This window comes from Microtus ochrogaster, chromosome 2 (assembly GCF_000317375.1).
Source record: "Microtus ochrogaster isolate Prairie Vole_2 chromosome 2, MicOch1.0, whole genome shotgun sequence".
NCBI lineage: Eukaryota > Metazoa > Chordata > Mammalia > Rodentia > Cricetidae > Microtus > Microtus ochrogaster.
This window is the reverse complement of record NC_022010.1, coordinates 43,560,257-43,582,065: the sequence shown is the minus strand read 5'-3', so window position 1 is coordinate 43,582,065 and position 21,809 is coordinate 43,560,257. Positions and strand designations below refer to the sequence as shown.

The 21,809-nt window shown below is 44.4% G+C and overlaps 1 protein-coding gene across 12 annotated transcripts in view; it reads left to right on the top strand.

Annotated features, from left to right (window-relative positions):
* The window catches only part of Kalrn (kalirin RhoGEF kinase), a 609,827-nt gene that overhangs the window by 301,783 nt on the left and 286,235 nt on the right, over positions 1-21,809 (top strand). For all 12 annotated transcript variants that reach the window (XM_026785738.1, XM_026785749.1, XM_026785747.1 and 9 more), the window contains exons 11-13: positions 10,173-10,364; positions 16,228-16,436; positions 20,140-20,314. In XM_026785738.1, the coding sequence (XP_026641539.1) occupies positions 10,173-10,364; positions 16,228-16,436; positions 20,140-20,314 (576 nt within the window). The remainder of the gene's footprint in view (positions 1-10,172; positions 10,365-16,227; positions 16,437-20,139; positions 20,315-21,809) is intronic.

The following is a 21,809-nucleotide window of genomic DNA, read 5'->3' as shown; positions in this document are numbered from 1 at the left end:
TTGTCTTTATGAAAGAACAAATTTGGCCCACTATTGACTCTTTCACCTTCTGCCTTCAGGTGACATAATGAAACTCAGGACTGTACACCAATGTTTTTCTGTTCATTAGAAACTAATCGGGCATTCTGTTTAGCAGCAATAACAGACTAAGAGAGTTTTGTTTTAGGAAAATAAAACTTAAAAGAAATTCAAAACTTTAAAAATAAACTGTTCATCGAAAAGGTGCTGAGGCATTTTAGATCTGAAGACGAAAACACTCTCTAGCAAGTCGAGATATATATGGGAATGGACAGGGTGATGATTACATATGTAAAAGTGATAAAGTTGGTGTTTTGGTTCCCAGAGATGATCACATTGCCCCTAGTATTTCTGTTGGGAAGTGTTGGCATCCACCACAGTTATTTTTGGTATCAATCCCAATTATAACTGAAGATTCGTATGGACAGTGTCCAGCTTAGGGAGCATCTGGCTAGGACTCCTCATTAGACACGCCTTATTTGGACATAGAAGTTGCCTTCATGGAGGCAGCTATTGTTTGCCCGCCCCATTCTTCGGAGCATGTAGGAAGATGCCCCTCCAGCAAATGCAATGTGGCTGGTGAGTTCATTCTTGGTAGTCAGAAACGGCTTCCTCCTCTGTTTCCCACCATCGGCCACACTTCCATTGTCAGTGCCCATCCCTGTAACCTCCACACAAGCCAGATGGGGAACTGCCTGGTGCCCCACATTGCACACTGAGAAACATTTCCTCTATTGCCCTCATTGATTATGCGGCGTATGCTGCATTGGTACTATGTTTCAGACATATTAAATGCTCAAGTGAATCGCTTTGAATTTATCCTGGTAACCTAACTCCCATTTACAGGGAAGATGTATTTCTAGTGGTAAGTGGAGCTGGGACGTATCACTTACGAAGGACTCTTCTCCAGCCATTCATTCTAGAGATGCACACAGCCTGCATAGAAAGGGACAATCCATTTTAGTCTTGCGGCTACATGGCAGAGATTTCAGTTTGAATGACCACTGAAAGGAGAGCACTGGGAGCTGGAGAGATGGCTCAGTGGTTAGGAGTATTGCTTGTTCTTCCAAAGGTCCTGAGTTCAATTCCCAGCAACCACATGGTGGCTCACAACCATCTGTAATGAGGTCTGGTGCCCTCTTCTGGCCTGCAGGCATACAGACAGACAGAATATTGTATACATAATAAATAAATAAATATAAAAAAAAGGAGAGCACTGGGCCCAGTCGGTGCCTTGATGGGTCCTGAGCTGGGAGTTCTTCCTGCGGGAAGAATGAGGTTCCCTCTGGAAAGCAGTGTGCATGCACTAGAGACGTATTTCAGTGTGTGTGCACCGGAGACGTGTTTCGGTGTGCGTGCACTATGTGTTTCAGAGCCACAGCAACAAAGGCAGCTGCCAGTACGTGGCTCTAGTGTCAGAGTTAGAATATTAGCCCAGCAGAGTGAGTGGAAGGCAAAGTCATGGTGGAAAGAAGGGATGGAAAGCTTACAGTGCAGTTTGGAGAAGATGGTTCAGTGAAAAGTTTGCAGTAGAGGTTTGTAGGTTAGAGACTTGGCTTGGCTTGTCATTATGTAACATTCTAGAAATAAGAGACTCTCAATCCTTGGCACCTCAGGTTTCCCATTTTAAAGATGAAATTAATAGTACCTATCTGTGCTTGATCCCCCAAACTTGGAGATTTTGTAGGTAAAGGCCCTAACATAAGACCAGCGTAGTGTGGGCACCTGGGTTAACTATTGCTGGCTACTCAGCACATACTATTTAGTATCTAATAGTGAAGAGATTTTCCACAGGTACTTTCATCATTAATTTCTAATTTAATTGTGTTATAGCCAGAAAAACAGGTGATTTGCATCCTCTGAATTTGCCATTATGGCACAAAATAAGCTTTGTCCGGGTAAATGTTCTCAAGCCCTCAGAAAGAATGTGTGTTCTGCTGTAGTTGAGCAGATTTTCCATCGAAGTCAAGTAGGTCAAGCCAGCTGAGGGTCTTCAAATCTGCTTCCCTCGTTCTTACTAAGAGAGGGAATGAAACCTCTGGCTGTAATTGTGGATTTGTAGCACTCTCTTTGCGTAATTATTAGTGTTTGTTTCATGTTCTTTGAACCTTTGTCTTTATCCACATAAATGCTTAGCATAATTCAGTGCACTTGATAAACTGATCCTTTGATCACTGTGAAATGACCTCCTTTTTTCCTCGGTGATATCATTTACTCCCAAGTCTGCTGTATCTGGTGTTTATATAACCACACAGCTTTCTTTTGGTTATTGTGCTATTTTTAAATCCTTTTCACTTCAAACCTACTTACATATTTAAAGGACATTGTGCTGCATGGTATAGAGTTTGGACTTGATTGTTTTATCCAGCATGACAGTTCTGTTTTGGGCTATGATATTTTGACAGTCAGTACTTAATGTGGGTTTAAATCTCTTATCTTGTTTTTTATTCCATTTGGTTATGTCTATTATTGGTGATCATGTTGCTTCTCCCTCCTCAGTTTTGCCTTTTGCTTGGATGAATTGAATATTTTCGATGATGGATGTTATCTCCTTTGTTAGGTTCCTAACATTTTGAATAGTTGCTTTAAGTAGGTAGGATTTTAACTTATCACAGTTATTTACAAGTGACACCATTTTTACATTGCATGCTTCCATTACCTTCTAGAACTTTGTGCTATTGTTGTCAGCTATTTTACATGTACTTACACTATAAATTCCACACTGGTTTGCTAATTGTTTTTGCTTTAACAGTGAATTATAAGCAAAAGATATTTAAGTGGTAGTAAAAAGACACATTTATTAGTGTAGTTAGCATTACCAGTGCTCTTCATTCTTGGATATAAAGGTATAAATACAGTTTTCCATATATAACACTGTTTTTTTTTTTTGTGAAATTTTTTTTTTTTTTTTTGTGTGTGTGTGTTGTGTGTGTGTGTGTGTGTGTGTGTGTGTGTGTGTGTGTGTGTGTACATGCACATTCATGTGTAGATACAGGTACATGCTGAATTACACATGTGGAGGTCAGAAGACATTCCAGATGTTGCCTCTCATCCTTCTACCTTGTCTGAGATACTCTGTCCACTGTTACATACACAACACTAACTGGTCCCAAGCTCCTAGGGATGCTCCTGTTTCCTTCTTCAATCCCCCACCCCTCACTGCTGCACTGTGGAGTTTTCAGTTTGAATGATCACTTTGAGGCTTAAGGTTAATTATAAATCTCCAGCCAATAGCTCAGGCTTGTTACTAGCTAACTCTTGCATTTAAATTAACTCATATTTCTTATCTATGCTTTGCTACATGGCTTGGTACCTTTTCTCAGTATGGCATGTCCAGCTTGCTCTTCTCTCTGCTTCTGCTAGTGACTCCTCTGACTCCGCCCTTCTTCCTCCCAGCATTCTCAGTTTAGCTCTCCTCTTAACCTTATCCTGTTTATCTATTGGCCAGCCAGCTTCTTTATTAAGCCAAACACAGCAACATATATTCACACAGTGCAAAGGAATATTCCACAGCAGTGGCTGTGTATGGCAGTGGGAGGTATTTGAGGAGAGGGTGCATAAGTGGAGACCAGAGGTCAGTATTGGGGTGTGTGCCCCTCTAATGTTCTCCATCCTATTTTTAAGACAGGATTTCACATTGAATCTGGAGCTTCTGATTGGTCAATGAGGCCCAGCACTATTTCTGGCTCTGCTGCCCAGAACTGGGGTGTTTAGATGCACATTGCCACACCCAAATTTTTACCTGGGTCTTAAACTCAGGTCCTCATGCTTGCACTGAGCCCATCTCCCCAACTTTTCAATAGTTTCTACTGTTACGTTTTCAAGGTCAGTAAGTTTGTCTTCTGCGGTTGTCTAATCTGCTGCTAATGTGACCCAGTGCCTTTGCTGTCACTAAGAGTAAAATGTTAAGCTGCTCTGTCTTGTCTTCTATGTTCTGTATATGTGAAATGCGTGGACAGCGGATTATTTTTGTCATTGTTTACTATTTTTAACATATGTAAATTCTGTGTCTGTTTTGAATGATGTATTTTTCTCTTCACATGGGTTGTTTTCCACATTGTTTTTTGTAGGCCTGCAGACTTTTTTTCTTTTCTATGCTAGACAGTGCGAAATTTGCCTTAGCCTTTGCTGAGTATTTTTAGTTTTATAAATCTCTTAAGTTCTCTGGGAAGTTAAGTGGCTTGGGAAAAGTTTGATCCTTTTAATCCTTAAAATTTGATAAGCAAGAACAAAGCAGTGTGTAAGTTTACCTGTTCAAAGCAAGACCTACTGAGTACCAATATCCTGTGAGTCCAGAGGGTTTAGGACTGAGTGGTGGGAACAGAGACTATGTCTAGCCCTGTGTGAATCCTGGGTACCATTGTCCAGTCCTTTTGGTGGTCTCATTTTTAGCCTCAGGTAGCTTCATGTGCAGAGATTGATCTATCCAGAAAGGGTAAAGAAGGAACAGATTTTATTTTCATCTGTAAAGCGTAATCCCAGTGTAAGGTTTGGGGCATGATCTTGATTGTTACAGTTCATAATCAAACTTATCAACAAGTCTGCTCTCCAATGCCCATATTTCCGTGGCTTCTTTCACCTCAGTGCATGTACTCCTTTGCGTATTGTCCTTCAAATCATGTTGGTTCCAGCTGTGGGGCCAATAGTCATGAAGTATCAGGGAGGTGTCCCTTACTGGTCCTCCACCTGGTCTGCGTTCCAGGATGCACTAGTACTTTTGAATAAAAAAAAAATTCCTTCTAGGCCTCGTACCTTCTCCTCCCAAAGAACTAGTTCTGTATTACCAAGGAAGCTGACTCTTAATTACACGCAGGTTTTCATCCAGAATCTCTTCCACCCCTTGCTTTTAAAAGGCGTATCTGCTCTGTCCCAAGAAATCGGAAGCAATGTCTGTGCTGCTGGAGTTCCTGTAGTTGTGGATAAATTGCCTAGAATGCTTCATTGCATCCCTAGGGAGCAAACAAAAAGGTAACGAGGCAAGACTCTAGGATCGAGCCGAACGTAGATTTAAGAGCTAAATTATGGGGACTATTTTACCTGTCTGATGCAGAGAGGAAGTGGGAGCAATAAAAGAGCCTGTAACCAACTGAATGACCCACGTCTGTGATTCAGGGGCTCTGGCTACCAGAAGCCCTCTATGAAAGACCCAGTAGCTGAGAGATCAAAATCCCAGCCCTGAATGTCTTTTTGGCATGCCAGGTGGGAAACACAGGCAAAGGCTCAAGGCCAAGGCATGGTTCTAAGACTGGAGCACTGATACATGCCAGCAGTTATGTCAGAGTGAGGTCAAGTCTGGCTCGGGGCAGTACCCATTGTTGACTTGATGAGAAGGTAAGCTTAAGTCTCTTGTCAATACTTGTCCCGATTTCGGGTCAGTGTATGTCTTTGGTAATATTTCAATTGATATCTTCTAAACAGGTTCTTATTTCAAGAATGAACCAGGTGATAGGATCAGCTAGTTGGGAATGAACAACAAAACATGAGTTTTAACACGTAAAGTTGTATATCAGATAATTTATGGAGATGAGAGTAGAATATTAGGATTAGTGGGGATTGATTGATTGATTGATCAATTTATTCACTAATGTTTATGGAACACTTTGCTGGTGCTAAGTAATAAAAAAAAAAAAAGGAAGACATCGTCTGGACCTAAGCAGGGGAGAATATGGCAGGTACCATGGGAGTGAGGGACGGTATAGATCACTTTTTCAGAAACCCAGAAAAGGACTTGTAAGTCAGCCTCCAGAAAAAACAGAAGGTATAAGAGAGGACTTCCTAGAGGAAGTGCTGCTGTGGCAGGGTGTTAAGAGGGGAGTGAGAGCCAGTCATGTAGAAAAACAAAGGAAGTGAATCTTTTTTTTTATCTGAAAAAGATTTTTTTATTTTTTAATTTATTTATTTATTAAAGATTTCTGTCTCTTCCCCGCCACCGCCTCCCATTTCCCTCCCCCTCCCCCAACCAAGTCCTCCTCCCTTGTCAGCCCAAAGAGCAGTCAGGGTTCCCTGCCCTGTGGGAAGTCCAAGGACCACCCACCTCCATCCAGGTCTAGTAAGGTGAGCATCCAAACTGCCTAGGCTCCCACAAAGCCAGTACGTGCAGTAGGATCAAAAACCCATTGCCATTGTTCTTGAGTTCTCAGTAGTCCTCATCTGAAGAAGCCTGGGATAAAACCGGACTCGCTGAACATAAAGGAAATGAATCTTGACCTGAAGAAATAGATGCTACCACACACAAGCTAGTCATTGCCAGCGGTTTTGGAAGGCAAGCAGTTTATCTACAGATAGTTTATAGGAGGGTGATGTGCAGTAACGTAGAAGGGGAAAACCAGGGTTGGATGAAGAAAGGCCCCACATGCCGTGCTAAGGCATCTGTCCTGAGGGGTTGGGAAACCACCAAACACTTTTAAGTAGGCAGGAGATCTGCTGGATTGAATTTGAGAAGCTCTTTCAGGTGATAGTCGGGGAGAAGGTTAGGCACAGACCCAGCCGATTTTAGTTAGGTTGACTCGGCTATCTGGGCAATTCTCACTCACACACCTCTATTCTTGTCTACTCCATAAACAATTAGTAGATAGATATTCGCTGTGGACCAGACCTAGTGTCTGGCCTAGGGGTGGTGAAGATGAATAAGATATAGAACCCTCCTTTACAGGGTTCATATGACAATACAGGGCGGCCTGGACACACATGGTTCCTTTACTGTGTGATAATGCTGTGGTACAGGATAAACATACAGTCCCTTAGGCACGAAGAAAGTGTCTTGTTTCTGGACCTTCCATCTCCTCTTTTGACAAACCATAACCTATCCATAGACGCCTGCCTCTACTGTGGGAAAGACAGGGCAGGGTAATGCTGGTTCTACCGTTTTGAAGCTGTGTACCCTTAACCAGCAATTCTCTGTAGTTTATTCACATGAGAAAAGAGTGAATCAATTCCCAAGCTATCGTGAGAACTAAAGGAGAACTATGTGTAAGATTTTAATAGTTCTTGGCAAGGTGAAAATACCTACTTACCCTAGCCATTCTTATCCTTACTTGGTCGTCATTTTCGTCTTAGCACCTGTACCTTGTCAAGAAACTTCAGCCCCTCTCCCTCCATCAGACAGAGGTCTGATCTCCAAAATATACAAAGAACTCAAGAAATTGGTCAGCAAAAGAGCACATAATCCAATAAAAAAAAATGAAGTATAGGCCTAAACAGAGAACTCTCAACAGAGGAATCTAAAATGGCTGAAAGACACACCCTTAGTCGTCAGAGAAATGCAAATCAAAACAACTCTGAGATTCTATCTTACACCTGTAAGAATGGCCAAGATCAAAACCACTGATGACAACTTATGCTGGAGAGGTTGTGGGGAAAAGGGAACACTTCTGCATTGTTGGTGGGAATGCAAGCTGGTCCAGCCCCTTTGGATGTCAGTATGGTGACTTCTCAGAAAATTAGGGAACAACCAAGACCCAGTAATACCACTTTTGGGTATATATCCAAAGGATGCTAAATCGTGCCACAAAGACATGTGCTCAACTATGTTCATAGCAGCATTGTTTGTCATAGCCAGAACCTGGAAACAACCTAAATGCCCCTCGACAGAAGAATGGATAAGGAAAATGTGGTACATTTACACAATGGAGTACTACACAGCAGAAAAAATAACAGCTTGAATTTTGCAGGCAAATGGATAGAGCTAGAAAACATCATTTTGAGTGAGGTAACCCAGACACAGAAAGACAATTATCACATGTACTCATTCGTAAGTGCTTTTTAAACACAAAGCAAAGAAAATCAGCCCACAAATCACAATTCCAGAGAACTTAGACAACAATGTGGACACTAAGAGAGACATACATAGATCTAATCTACATGCGAAGTAGAAAAAGACAAGATCTCCCAAGTAAATTGGGAGCATGGGGACCTTGGAGGAGGGTTGAAGGGGAGAGGAGAGGCAGGGAGGAAAGCAGAGAAAAATGTAGAGCTCAATAAAAAATCAATATTAATAAAAAAGAAACGTCAGTCCCTAGTTATCTGTTATGTTGCTGCCTCGTTTATGTGCTGTTTCTCTCCACGGTGACTTTATTCTCCTAGAATGAAGTATGCTTCTGTCCTCCGAGGATGCTTGTAATGCTGCTAGTATTAAAGTGACCAGCCGGCCAATTTTCCCCAGAATTAGAGGGTTTCTGGGAACCAGGACTGGCTGGCTGTGCTAAAACCAGTAAAACCTTTCGCAAATAAGGATGCACTGTGCACCCTACATGAAACAGGCACTTCCACTTTGCTTCTCCCCATCTTATTGGTTTTAAATCCAACTTATAAACACACTTATTTCAGCCAGGCAGTGGTGGCTCATGTCTTTAATTCCAGCACTCGGGGGGCAGAGTCAGGCAGATCTCTGAGTTCGAGGCCAAGCCTGGTCTAAAAAGTGAATTCCAGGAGAGCCAGAGCTACACAGAGAAATCCTCACTGAAAACCAAAACCAAACAAAACAAAAACAACAAACAAGCAAAAAAGAAACCACATTTATTTTGTGAGCTTTGCAACAAAATGTTATTTAGTGGATTAAATGTAGAGTTCTAACCTCCAGTTTCTTTGTACTTCTGAGATTCTCTAGGGTTCAAGGCAGGAATTTGAGAATTCTTGAAAAAAATCTTCCTCAAGAAATTGGACTGAATATTGTGTCCAACACCCTAAGAAACTCTTTTTTTTTTTAAGACTTGGTCCACTACCTCAGAGGCCTCCCTTACCTCTCCTCCTCATCTCTGCCTTTCTCCAATGGCTCTGAACAGCTTCTTTCATTTGCTGTCTAGAGTGAACATTCTTTAGGTTTGGGATGGGGAGGAACCCCTTTCTCTATATTAAGCTAGTCTATTTGTTGTTGCTTTTTCATGAATTGCCTAGCTGGCACAAATGATTTTTCCTTTGAACCCTATCTGGCTGACATTAGGACAATGCTTGCCTTGGGCCATTGCTGCCCCAACAGTATTGCTTAAGAATGTCTTGGGACCTCTCTGGGAATTCCTAATCACCAGCTTCGTGTTTTCAGCAACAGAGAAGCTGGGTCAGTAGCCTTCTGAGGGTCATCCTTGGTGTTAATTTCTAGGCCATAATTCATCCCTTGACACTAAGATCCCCAGGGAAGTCAAAACCAGTTCTGTACAGTTTTGGCTGTCGCCTCTTTTGAATCTCAACTCACCTTGTATTTGCTGGTGACTTCTGCTTCTAGGTCCCCATAGCCAGTCAGCACCAGTTCCTGGTCATAGGGCAGTGTGCCAACCTGGGGAAGATGGGTAAATTTATGTGAGTCAGAGTCACAGACTGGATGTCAGAATTGTATTAAGAGTAAACCAATGAGGAAGAGTTGTGTTCATGATATACAATGTAATAACTACTTTTAAAGCTCTGGCTGCCATCGTGATGAGCAATAATTGCAAGTGGCTTGTCTTTTGAAACGCTTGTGAGAATACCACCCTGTGTACAGACAGTGTTGGAGGCATGAGTGCACCAGTGTGTGCATGGGGCACAGTAGCTCATGATAGTCAAGTCCAGCAGATTCCCTTGCTAAGCAGCCAGCAAGCATGCACCCTTCACAGGAGCATAGGAGCTAATCTATATTTCCTCCCCCTGCCCGTGGCCTGCTTCCCTTCCTTCCAAGGAGCTAGTTCTTTTCCCAAAGATAAAAAGCAGAGTGGTGGGGAGCTGGGGGCGGGGGCAAAGCAAGCCTCCTAGTTGGTGTTTTCATAGCTCTCATACAGAAGCACAGAGCATCCTTGTGGATGTGCTATTTCCGACTCTGGCAGAAGCAGCCTGAGATGTGAGGACCATTAAGGGGCTCTGTGAGGGGAATTGGGAGCAAAAGGGGTATGAGGGTCTCACAGGCCTCCCTTCTTATCTCTAGGAACGCTGCACCTCTGAGACATCCCAGATGCAGGCAAAGCTCCTAACCAGTGCCCGCTGTGTGTAGCAGCCCACTCCTTGCCTGCTAGGAGGCAAGGTGCCAGCTCCGCGCACTCAGAGTGGTGCCAGATCGGGGAGCTGTCGGCTCAGCGCCTCCCTCCGCCCTCTGTGCCCACTCTTCTGGGAGTCCCAGGGTGGGCTGTGAGAAGGCGCGAAGCTTCTTCCCTGGCTGCAAGTTGACTTTGCCTCACTGTTGTTGCTGGCAGAATACATACACCAATGCGGATAAACTCCTAGAAGCAGCGGAGCAGCTGGCTCAGACTGGGGAATGTGATCCGGAGGAGATCTACAAGGCAGCCCGACACCTGGAGGTGCGCATCCAAGACTTCGTGCGCAGGGTGGAGCAGCGGAAGCTTCTCCTGGACATGTCAGTCTCCTTCCACACACACACCAAAGAGGTAAGGGGTGAGAAGCTGTGCTGCCCCCTGGGTGGGTGGGTTAGTTGGGCTTCCTGGGAAAGTGGACTGTGCTCCTACCCAATGTCCTAAGGGGCTATGGGATAGTAGCCTTTAAGCACTCTGTGTCTGATAACCTGCTTTTAGGTCACTACCAAATCCTCTCCCATCCTCTCTAGAGGAGGAAGAGCAATAGAGGCAGGTGGTTTTAGGGACTTAAACTGGAACGTTCTGCCCACAGCTCAAGGAGTTTCAAAACCTTTGGTATAGAAATAGGAGGTGAAAAAGGAGCTGAACAAAAATGTCCTACCATATAACCTGTTTCTCTTTGTTGCTTCTTCCTGTCAGAAATCAATTACGGTACTTTAATCAGGTGTCTTGCTACCAGCAAGGAGCATTTCGACTTTGCAAGTATATTCTATTCTGACATTACAGGTTTCTTAAAATAAAAATGTTATTACAGTTATTGGGGGGAGTATACTGTGTGTACCACTGCATAACTATGGAGTTCAGGGGTCATCCTGCCCCAGTTGACTCTTTTCATCCAGCAAGTGGGTCCTGGGCTCAAACTCAGGTTATCAGGCTTGGAAGCAAACACTCCCACCCACCGAGCCATCTCTCTAGCTCTGTTTTACAGATCCTTAAAAACGTTGAGTCTTCGCCATAGGGTCTGTGGCTCACGGTCAGGGAGGCGGGTATTAAAATTGATGTTTACATTGTCTGGAACAGAGATGATGGGCAGTAAGGGAAGTGGGACTGAGATGTCCTTCGCATCATCTGGATAAACCTAAGACAGAATCATTCATCACTTGGAGAAAGGAGGGGGGAGTGGTTGGGGTGGGGGGCCTGCAAAGTGCTTGGCAGGGTGGAGGTCCCCTAGGAGGAGGAGGTGGCAAGCCTGTGATTGCTTTCCATTTCTGATTACCAAGGGGCACTCTGCCACTGAGTAAGTGGACAGGAAGGAGGTCCATTTAGCATCGCGTGTGGTAGCATCCTTGGCAGAGGAACTCTTGTTTATGTTCCCCTAGGAATTCATTTTAATAGGGCATTAATTAAGGTTTGATTGCTGCTCAGGAAGAAAAGTAACCCTACTTAATTAAGTTGATTTTTTTTTTTTTTTGGTTTGGGGAGCGCTTTAAGAAGCCGACACGAATCCACGGGTTCTTCTGACACTTGTCAGAACCACCGTGGGTCGTTGCAGTGCCTATCAGGGAAAAGCATGCAAAGATAATGTTTTCTAAACTGAGATTCTCTGGGTAGATCAAGGCTGGGTGAGCTCACTGAAGGTGGCTCTGCTTCATCTCCACGGGGCCCACAGCCACTTTCAGATGAGTGTCTGTAAAGCAAGGGGATTAACTCTAATCCGGGGCTTCCTGCCTGTCAGCTTGCTTGACTCTCAATGACAATCTCCGAAATCAAAGGCATGAGGATGCCCTCCTCATTAAGGGCCTTTGGGTAAAGCAATGGAGTGTGGATGAGGAGAGTCACACTCCTCCAGAGCAGGGTTGTGGCCTGTTTGGAGGCTGTCTGCCACCAGTTCCCATGGCAGTGATATCCGCCCCCACCCCACCCCCACCCCCACCCCCATGGCAACCTCATCTTGGGAGCGCTATCCAGCTGCATGGCCTGGCTTCTGTAAATGGAATCAGAAGACTGGGATTCTGTTCCAGATCCTCTCTTAGGAAGCTTCTTGAACTTGTGCAGGTCTCTTGTGTCCCCAGCCCTAGATTCCCTTCTTTATGAAATAATTTAAACAGATTTGGTGCTCTAAGTTCTACCATAAGTCCAAATTCTCCTTCTGTTTGTTTCATTTTTCTCTTCCCCATTAGATGTTGATAATAATAATTAATAATAATAAGTAAGCCTGAAGTAGTATAGGTGATTTTCCTCATCTAAGGTTTGTCTCATTGTAAGTACAAACATTGTGTGTACTGGGCTCTGGTGTTGTTAAATACCTGCTACTAGCCAAATACATCACCTTGTGTAATCTTCGTGATAACTCATAGATTTTATTAGCCATAATCTCAAATGAGGAATGTTAAGGAAGAGACTTGTCTAAGGTTATAGAGTGTCTCAGTAGAACAGCTGAGGCTTCAAGCACCTTCTGAACTCCTGTTCAACATAACAGATACCAAAATCTGAAATAACAGCGTGAGAGATTTGGCATCTTCACGGCATTTTGGATTTCAGATTTATGAATTAATGTGCAAACCTGTGCATTGCTTGCTTTTGTAACTGCTGTCTGTAGCTGTCTTTTTCTTCTTCGTCTCCACCTCTCCTCTGTTCTTCCTCTTCCTCCTCCTCTTCCTCCTCCTCTTCCTCCTCCTCCTCCTCCTTCTCCTCTTCCTTTACAGGGTCTTGAGGAGGAAGTAGGTCATGACTAAGAAATGTAGACCTGCTAGCATTCTTTGACAACAGGATCCTAGTGGTCTCACCAAAAACAAGGAAATGGGAGAGAGAGGGGAAGAGAGGGACACCCATACTGCCACACGCATTTTCATTCACCCCAGTTCTTTGATTTCGTCTCTCTGGACAATAAAAATAAAGGGGGCAGGGTGAGGAACCTGAACCTCCAGCAGGAGTTTTCCTAAGGACCTGCCGAGTAGTCAGCGTGCATTGTGGGTGGATAGGTGGGCACAAGCTCCCCTGTTCTGATGAAGGACTCCTGAGGTTTGGTCCTCCAGGCTGATTTACACCTCTCAAGACTGGCCACCTCACAAACCTTGTAAGTAAGCCCCTTCCTTGGTGCCGGGACCATTCACCCTTGACTCCTGCTTGTCTCTAAGACAAACATCTACTCGTATACTAATTTCTTAGAGGGTCCTGGCTTGCCACGGCTGTCCCCTCCTTCCCTCCTTCTGTGAATTGTAGTTACTGAAGGAACACCTGCTCAGCTTTGCTCTGGGGCCCTGAGCAGCCCTGGTGCTGTTGCAGGTCCCCTCTGCTTTGCTAAGGCCAGCTCCTTCCAGCTTACTTCCCCCTTTTCTCCCTTTCTTCCTCCAATCATTTGTTAAAGGTTTGCCCTAGTGCTGACATACAATAGAATGTTATCATGGGATATAAGCTTTATGGAATAGAAACTCCATTTATGGGAGATTTCTGTGTGAGAACTGAATGTCCACCTTAACCTTAGATTCCCTATGACTCTGCAGACCAAAGTTCATAATTTTACCTCTGTCTGCTTCCCACATCAAAAGGTTTACTCTAATTAGGATCAGAGAGGAAATAGGGGATATGAAAAAGATAACATTCAATCTCATTTCTTCCTCAGATTAAAGGGATTTTTAAAGACCCTGTTGGCCTTATTGTGTGAATTATTTCTGATGACTAACATCATCTGCTCATTTCATTACAGTGTTATTCAGTCTTGAATAATTAGAGAGTACATAAATGTTTCACACTGCACGATTCCTGAACAAATCATAGTGCAACCAGTGCAATAAAGTGGCCATTTGAGAACCTACATGGCCAAAGATTATTATATAACCCTCCAGTATGACCACAATTTTGATCACATATAATAAATGCTATCAAGAAGTTTAAGGCATTGTGCTTGATTCTTAAGAATTATGCTTGTAGACTGGAAAGATGTCTCGGTAGTTAAGAGGACAGTTGCTCTTTCAGAGACCCCAAGTTTGATTCTCAGCACCCATATTGGGTGGCTCCAGCTCTAAGAGATCGTACAACTTTTTCTAGCCTTTGTGGGCACCTGTATGCACATCCACATTCACAGAAACATGGGCACACACATAAATTATAAAATAAATCCTTAATATCTATTTCTGTTTTTGATATGCAACCATGAATAATCCTATCAGCAAGCAATTTGTACTTGTGATACCCTTAAAAATCACAACTTTTATTATTAATTTGGCTTAATTTTATTTTATTTTTGAGAACTTTATGAGTATTGCATCTATATCAGATCACAGTTTTAATAGTCACTTAAAGAGAAGAACTACTTGATAAAGAGAGATGACAGGAATACGCTTGGGTCCTTCTTTTACACCCAGAGATCAGCACAGATTATACAAATCTTTGAGTATCTCCTTTTTCTTAGGCCATGTGGGCAACAGGCAGGTTGCTGGTCTAGAGAGCTGGGGAAGGAAGAAATGTCCTAGCCTATATCCTGAGACAAGGCCTCAGAGTCCAGGTCATCTGTCTGCAGAGACTGTCCAGACAGAATTCTCTTTCCTTGTTGTGTTTCCATGGGAGTATTGTCATCCCTGGGCATTCAAAGTATTATTTTTTAGATTTTTTTGTAATAAGAATGTGAGTATTAAGTTAAATATGACCAGAGTAACGATATCAGTTCTTAATTAGACAGCTGTATTAAATGCCCACTCCATTTTGTGTCTTTCCTTGTGAAATCAGTCTATGCACCCCTTGTTTCTCATAGAAACCCATACATCACAAACACATATGTGCACGTGGTTGACCCACCTTCCCCGGACTCCAACTACATCAGTTGAGTCTTCAGAAAAGATGATGGTTTCAAGAGCGAAACAAGGTCATCTGCCATCACAGCTACCAAACTGGCATGGTATTTATATAATAAACTAAAGCTAGTGTCAGAAATTAAACAGAACAAAGAGAATAAAACAATCCCTTCCAAGTGGCTAAGGGTGAAGCTTGCCTGTGGAGATGATGCTACCTTTCAGCATCCCGAAAGATCACCACATGGAACCAACCCAGCAGCCAATCAGCAGGGAGAAGGGAGAATGTAAACCACTCATCCACAAACCTTATTACCACTATTGTCACCCCACCCCTCCCCATTTTTCTTCCTTGGCTATCCCCTTTCCTCCAGCTTTTCTTGGTTGCCCATTTCTTTGGCACCCTGATAATCATGAAGGACAGCAACTCTGGCTGACCATTTCTGGCTTCACTGGTTAAACTACTAAGGTTGACCTACGTTCACCACTAAAGGGCTCTCTTAACCTCTCTATCCTAACGAGGTCCCAGAGATTCCCAAATTAGTCCCATCCCATTGTGTATAGCGATTTTAGTTTAGAACCATGTGTGTTCTAGGAGAAAGAATGGACAGAGCAGGGGCCATGTATTCAAGTAGGGAGCAATGGGCCATGGTACAGCTCCATTAGATCCAGAGGTCTAGAAATAAAAAACACATTTTGCTAGGTGAGCAAGCAATTAATGAATAAGTTCTCAGTAATTCCTCTGATCCTTCATTGCTTCTGGGCTCGTTTATTCAAAACACTAGGTTTGGCTTCTTTAAAGTTGTCTGTCCGCTCATGTCATCTTGACCCCATCTCACCATCTTGAGTAGAAGGAGGAAATGTCGTACATTCTCACTGAAATGTAGAGAAGCTGCACCTTTACTACCAACTTTCCAAATAAACTAGCAATGGTAAAAAGAACAAGAGTTAGGCTACACTTCATCTCTACTTGGCTCTTACCAGGTGGCATCCTTTTGCATATTTGCAACATGATCAGTTTCTATACAATATCTTGATCAATTTCCAGGAAGCAAGTCTCTAGATGCCTGGAGGAAGTGTGCAGAACCATCCACTTGCTCTTTTCTAAAAGATAAAATGTTCATCTTCTCCAGTCTCCTGTCCATCCTGGTCTCTCAAAGATGAGTAATTATTGATTTGCTCAAACAGGCTTGCAGGTTTCCCTGAAATATTTGGTTTTCCCATCCTTAGGCAGTATCAGTACTCAAGAAGTGAACTTGGCAAAGATGGGTACCGAGTATCAGTGTAGAAACACACTCTGGCCCATAGGTATGCTGATGACTACAGCGGCTCCTGGTCTAGGATGTGACTCCTCTCCAGTTTTCGTTGCCGTCGCCCCGGATGACCTCTCTCTTCAGCCCTGAGTAGAGTCTCTGCTCTCTCCCACACAGCTGTGGACATGGATGGAAGACCTGCAGAAGGAGATGTTGGAGGATGTCTGTGCAGACTCTGTGGATGCGGTCCAGGAACTGATCAAGCAGTTCCAGCAGCAGCAGACCGCCACCCTGGATGCCACTCTCAATGTCATCAAGGAAGGCGAAGACCTGATACAGCAGCTCAGGTCAGCGCCTCCCTCCCTGGGGGAGCCCACCGAGGCCAGGTCAGCATGGGCAGTGATTTCCAATGGGAAATACCTCGGGCTAGATACAAGATAAGTTCTGTCTCTGTCTTGACTCCACCACCGCCTGTTTTGTGGTTTTTGTGTGAGCTTTTATTGCTTTGTCTGCAAGACGTACAGATGCCTTTACCTCATCCAGCTTGAGTTTAGACCGAAGTGTTCAAAGAAAGTTCTAATGCTTTGGAGTATTATTTGATGATATTCAGCAATCGATAAAAAGAATGGCATTTTCATTAAGAATAATGACATATTTGGCCATGCAGAGAGATACACATTAGTAAATGCAGTGTTATCCAGCTGCTGCATCCAGCACAGCTCCAGGATTGGAGAATGAAGGGAACGAAGAAAAGGAGCTGGGGTCGAGTGAACTAGGGTCTTTGATGGAGATGTCTCAGCAGCCACTCTGGAAGCTCAGTGTGTTTATTTTATATGGTTCAACTTAGAAGTGGGGTTCTTCCAGGCAGCTAAACAAGGAGGCAGGGTTTATGGTGTACACCTGAATCAAAGAGGTTTAGTTAATCTCAGTAGCAGCAGCCTCTATCGGGGAGCAGACTCCAGACCATAAATATCCAAGGGGAGAAATCTACAGTGGACATTTTGTGGACTTATTTTCACCATCCACACAGACCAGAGAATATCATCCCTTTGAGCCTCATCTTGTAGGGTGTGGGGAGGCCTGGTTTGAGGCTATGGTCCTTGATATGGCCAGCTCATGCCAATAACACACACCCACTCAGGCCTTCACACACTCAGGGCCTCCTCTGCTCCTCACATCTATCCTTTGATCTTGGGCTGAGCTCTGAATTCTGTAGGCCCATCGCTTTGCTTTGGGTTCCTAAGGATGGAGGGAAGGTCCACTCTGACCTTCTCACAGTCCCTTACTGTCTAGATAATGAAACTCCCTCGTTGTCAACTTTAGCACACAGAAATGAGTATAACAGGAAAACCCTGTTGAAAGCTGAGTGTTTGTCTGGAATTGCCCGCACCACTGATTGTTTTCTGTTGGCACCAATGTCTAGTTTCTGTCCCTGTCAAGGGCGCTGACTCCTCAGATAAACTGTCACTAAGCCTTAGGCGAGCCCTCAGCAACCAGTCCCATGCCCAGGTGCTGCATAAATAAGGTTTGATGGTGCTAATGATGCCTGCCCTCAGGGACTTGTTCCTGCCCCCAAATCGCCAAGTGCTGGGACCTCTGCCAGCTATAGACAGAAATAATCTCATCAACAAGTCCCAGGCCAGCCCTCAGGCCTGAGGGTATTACTTCAACTAGAGAAAGCTTTTCCCCCATACCAATTGTCCAATTAAATAAACAATGAAAAATTACCTTTAGGAGGCCTTGGCAAGTTTTTTTTTTCCTGTTGGAAATTAATCATTTCTATTCTAAACATGCACACGAGATGTACTAAATTTTCCTATTGCATACTAACAAGCCTCTTTGCCTTCCCCCCAGTTCACCTTCATGAATATATAATGCATGGTGCTTTTGTCTGCCTACCTAGGAAACTCTACTGTCATTCGCTTTTAACGAAAAGTCTAACTAGTGGGCAGTCACTTAGCCTGCTGAGTCTCGGCTGCCTCAGAATATAAAATAATATATAATTAAGGCACGTACTCTGGACTCTCTGCCAGCTGTAGGATTCTATGATGGTTTTGTCTTCTCTTTGAAACACTTCACAAACTGGCTGGCTGGATTTATTCTGTAGGGCTGAGCCTGCAGAAGCCACACGTTCTTGCCAACTGCTAGTCTTACACAGTGCCCTAGGGCTGAAGGCTGCACAGTGGTAGTGGAGGCCACAATGTGAGTGGTGATGGCTCCACAATGTTTAAGTTGATGGATTTTTTATTTTTTTAGCAAGTACCATATACACTTGTCCAAGAGCACCAGTGACAGCCACATTTATCGGCTGGCCTGACTCTCACCTAGCCCAGTAACATCCGTTTTTCCACTGCCTGACTCTGTCTTGTCCTTCCCGCCCTGACACCAGAACTTTCAAAGAGTATGACATGAGTGGGGCTCAGAAAACACAGGCAGGGTCTCTCATCTACCTCGGGAGCATGGCTTCTCTGTGTCTTCAGTGTTTCTGACACGCTTCCTTAGAGTTCTGAGGCAGCTGTGGATTATCTCCGTGATTCCTAGTATGACGCCGTGCAATTGCTGTACACCAGGGTAGAAATCCGTGTCTTCCTTCGGGAGACCGTATGAGGGAGTGTCTGAGAGAACAGCCTGATCCTCCCAATAGCAAGACGTTCGGCAAATACACGGTGATCTTTGTTAGCCACACTTCAGGTTCTTTTTATGACTGGAGTATTTACACAGTAGTGGAGACAGAAACTGTGCCCGTTTCTGGCTCTGATGCACCAAGAGCAGGATAGGAGGTCGGCCTAGGACCGCTCTGAGTGGCATAGAAAGAGCTACTTGACATAAGAGCCCTTAGGAGCTTCAGGAACAGATAGTGTGTCCTCAGGCCCTGCTGCTTCGGAGACACGCCCAAACTAAATGTGCCTGGCCTTCAGAACCGCTTTGGAGAGAATTTTACACTGTGGCTTTCTCCTTTGTCCATCCACCTTCTACACTGCGCTGCATAAGAAACAAAGCATCACACGGTGAATGTGTGCAAATTCATTTCACATTTTAAAGTTCTGGATTCTGGGTTCTACAGAATTTACGTTTCATAAGCTCCATAACTTCAAGTGTCTCTTTGGTGGTCTCACCACCTCCAAAGTCATTTTCCTGAACAAGTCCATCTATTTGTAACCTGGTTCCACTCTGCAATGTGTCTCATCTCGTATCCCTACTTCTTTTATAGGGGCCACTGAGGGAACAGTCTCCTCCCTTCTGCCAAATCAAAACCCATCCTCTCTGAAATCCTTGTCCCAGCCCGTGTGATCTAGCCTTACCTCCCAGGTTGACCATGCCCTAGAGAAACCCTTGACACTTCCTTGTGCTCTTTCAGGCTCATTGCTTGTGCCTGGCCACAGTTCACACAACTGCCTACTTCATGGCAAAAATGTAGGGTGAGGAGGGAGAGATGAAGTCCGTTTGTCAAAAGAGGTTGGGGTTGGTGATTTCCCAAGGCCAGCAGTCTAGATAGGTCAGCACAGGAACCTAAACCGTGTTTACAGGCTTTAGATCCTATGCTTCCTTAACTGTGGCTTGAAGTCTGTTTCAGAACACCAGCCCACAGTGTAAGCACAGCATTGTGAAGTAGGCGGATAATTTTGGTATCCGTAATGCCATTTTATTTTAACAGTCCTGTGAGGTAGAAATAGGAAGGTTTTTGGGTTTGCTTTTCAAATTCCTTTGTCTACCTTTATGTTTTCTGTTGTGTGCGTGTGTGTGTGTGTGTGTTAAAGCTGTATCTTAGACTAGCCATGTATGTGGAGTCATTTTATTTTTCTGATGTTTTATGACCTTTCTCTCAGTTTATTTCCTTCTATCCCTTTGAGGATAGGAGAGCAGCAAATCTTGGAAATAAAAGTATGAATTCCAAAAAGGGTGAATTCATTCATCTCTGGTTTTCCTGCTAAGAAGATGGTGTCAGGCCACAGTGGCCCTCTGAGAGTCTGTTAAAAGACTAACCTGATTCGCATCCCCTTTGCCCAGGTGTGGAGAACCACCCTGCTCCTCCATCACTTTTAACACAGCAAGGCCCCCTCTCTCTCTTCTTCCCGTGCTCTGCCACAGGGACTCAGCTGTGTCCAACAGCAAGACGCCCCACACAAGCTCTATCAGCCATATCGAGTCTGTCCTCCAGCAGCTGGATGATGCTCAGGTGCAGATGGAAGAATTGTTCCACGAGCGGAAGATCAAGCTGGACATCTTCCTGCAGCTGCGCATCTTCGAGCAGTACACCATCGAGGTACGGGGAAGCAGGAGAGACGGGAAGGGAGGGGCGGGGAGGATGATGGCTGAGGCCACTGCTGCATCTGCAGAGTGGTAGGTAGCATGAAGAAATCAGAGGGATTGTGTATTAGACGTCACTTTAGAACTCAAAGGACTCACATCCCACGAGTCCCCTCCATCCTGACTGCTGAGCAGAGCCCCTCTGCTCACTTCCTGGTGTGGGCCGCTTCACTGGGCAGCTTTTTGTCACTGTTCATTACATCTTGCTTGGTTCCTAAATGACTGCACGGCTGGGTGTGGGGTTCTTAAAGGAATGTTACTGGGCTCCCTGGTTCCATGAGCGAAGGTTTTCAAGTTAGGCAGCCGCCTTAGCTGATGCACGCAGGCCGGGCGTTAGTGGACATCACACAGTAGCCGTGAAGTCGGCAGCTCCAAGAAGAAAGACAATCCGTAGCATATGTAGAGAATAGCCTTTTAAAGAAATGCAAGTCAAATACATTAAAGTTAGGAATAACTCAAATGTTGGCAGAGGGGTTTTTATTTCATTTATAGAATCTGTATTCTTTAGCTATTCTACATACAAGATCCCTTCCCCTAGTATGGAACAGCACGTTAAAACACTTGGTATGTGGTGGGCAAATAGCATGAGGGGCTGATAAAATGAAAGGGATAAAAATAGTAGTAGTTTGGTTTTGCATCTATTGACATGAAATATGACATCAAGTTTCAGAGGGTCTGGTCCCCACCTGGGAGCAGGTAGAAAACTGGAGGATGCTGCTGCATCAGAGGGTCTGGTCCTCACCTGGGAGCAGGTAGAAAGCTGGAGGATGCTGCTGCATCAGAGGGTCTGGTCCCTACCTGGGAGCAGGTAGAAAGCTGGAGGGAGCTGCTGCATCCAATCCTAGATAGAAATGAAAATCCTGCAGACCTATAGGAAGCTCTGCCTCAAGTCGGATGGTTATAAGGGATTTTTAAGGGCAATGAGATTGTCTCAAGTACCAACTGTGCCTCAGTGTGGGGATAGGAACTCATTCCTGGAGAAGCTTCGGAGTGTGAAACTGAGGGTGGTTTCTGTGAAAAGAGCCACGTCAGAACTGACACAAGCCGGGACAGTGCAGCTCTGGTTTTGTTCCTAAAGGAAGGCATTTGGTGGACACAGTCCAAGTTTCTAGGGATTACTGGAAGTGGAGCAGGTCCACTACCCTGACATCTGGGCCATCTAAGCATGACTCCTCAGCCATATCACACTGATGGCTGAGATGCTCTAATTAACTTAAACATTCGGAAAGCACATACTGCTGCCCTGCCTCTTTCTGCTCACTCATGGTGGCACATGTGGCTTTAACATTATCACCTGGAATGAGATCATAATGTGTTCACCATGGAAGTGAAACTAGTCCCAGGTTTATTAGGCTCGGTACCAGGATGTGGCTGCATTCCTGACATACCTTCTTGGGTACCAGGATGTGGCTGCATTCCTGACATACCTTCTTGGGTACCAGGATGTGGCT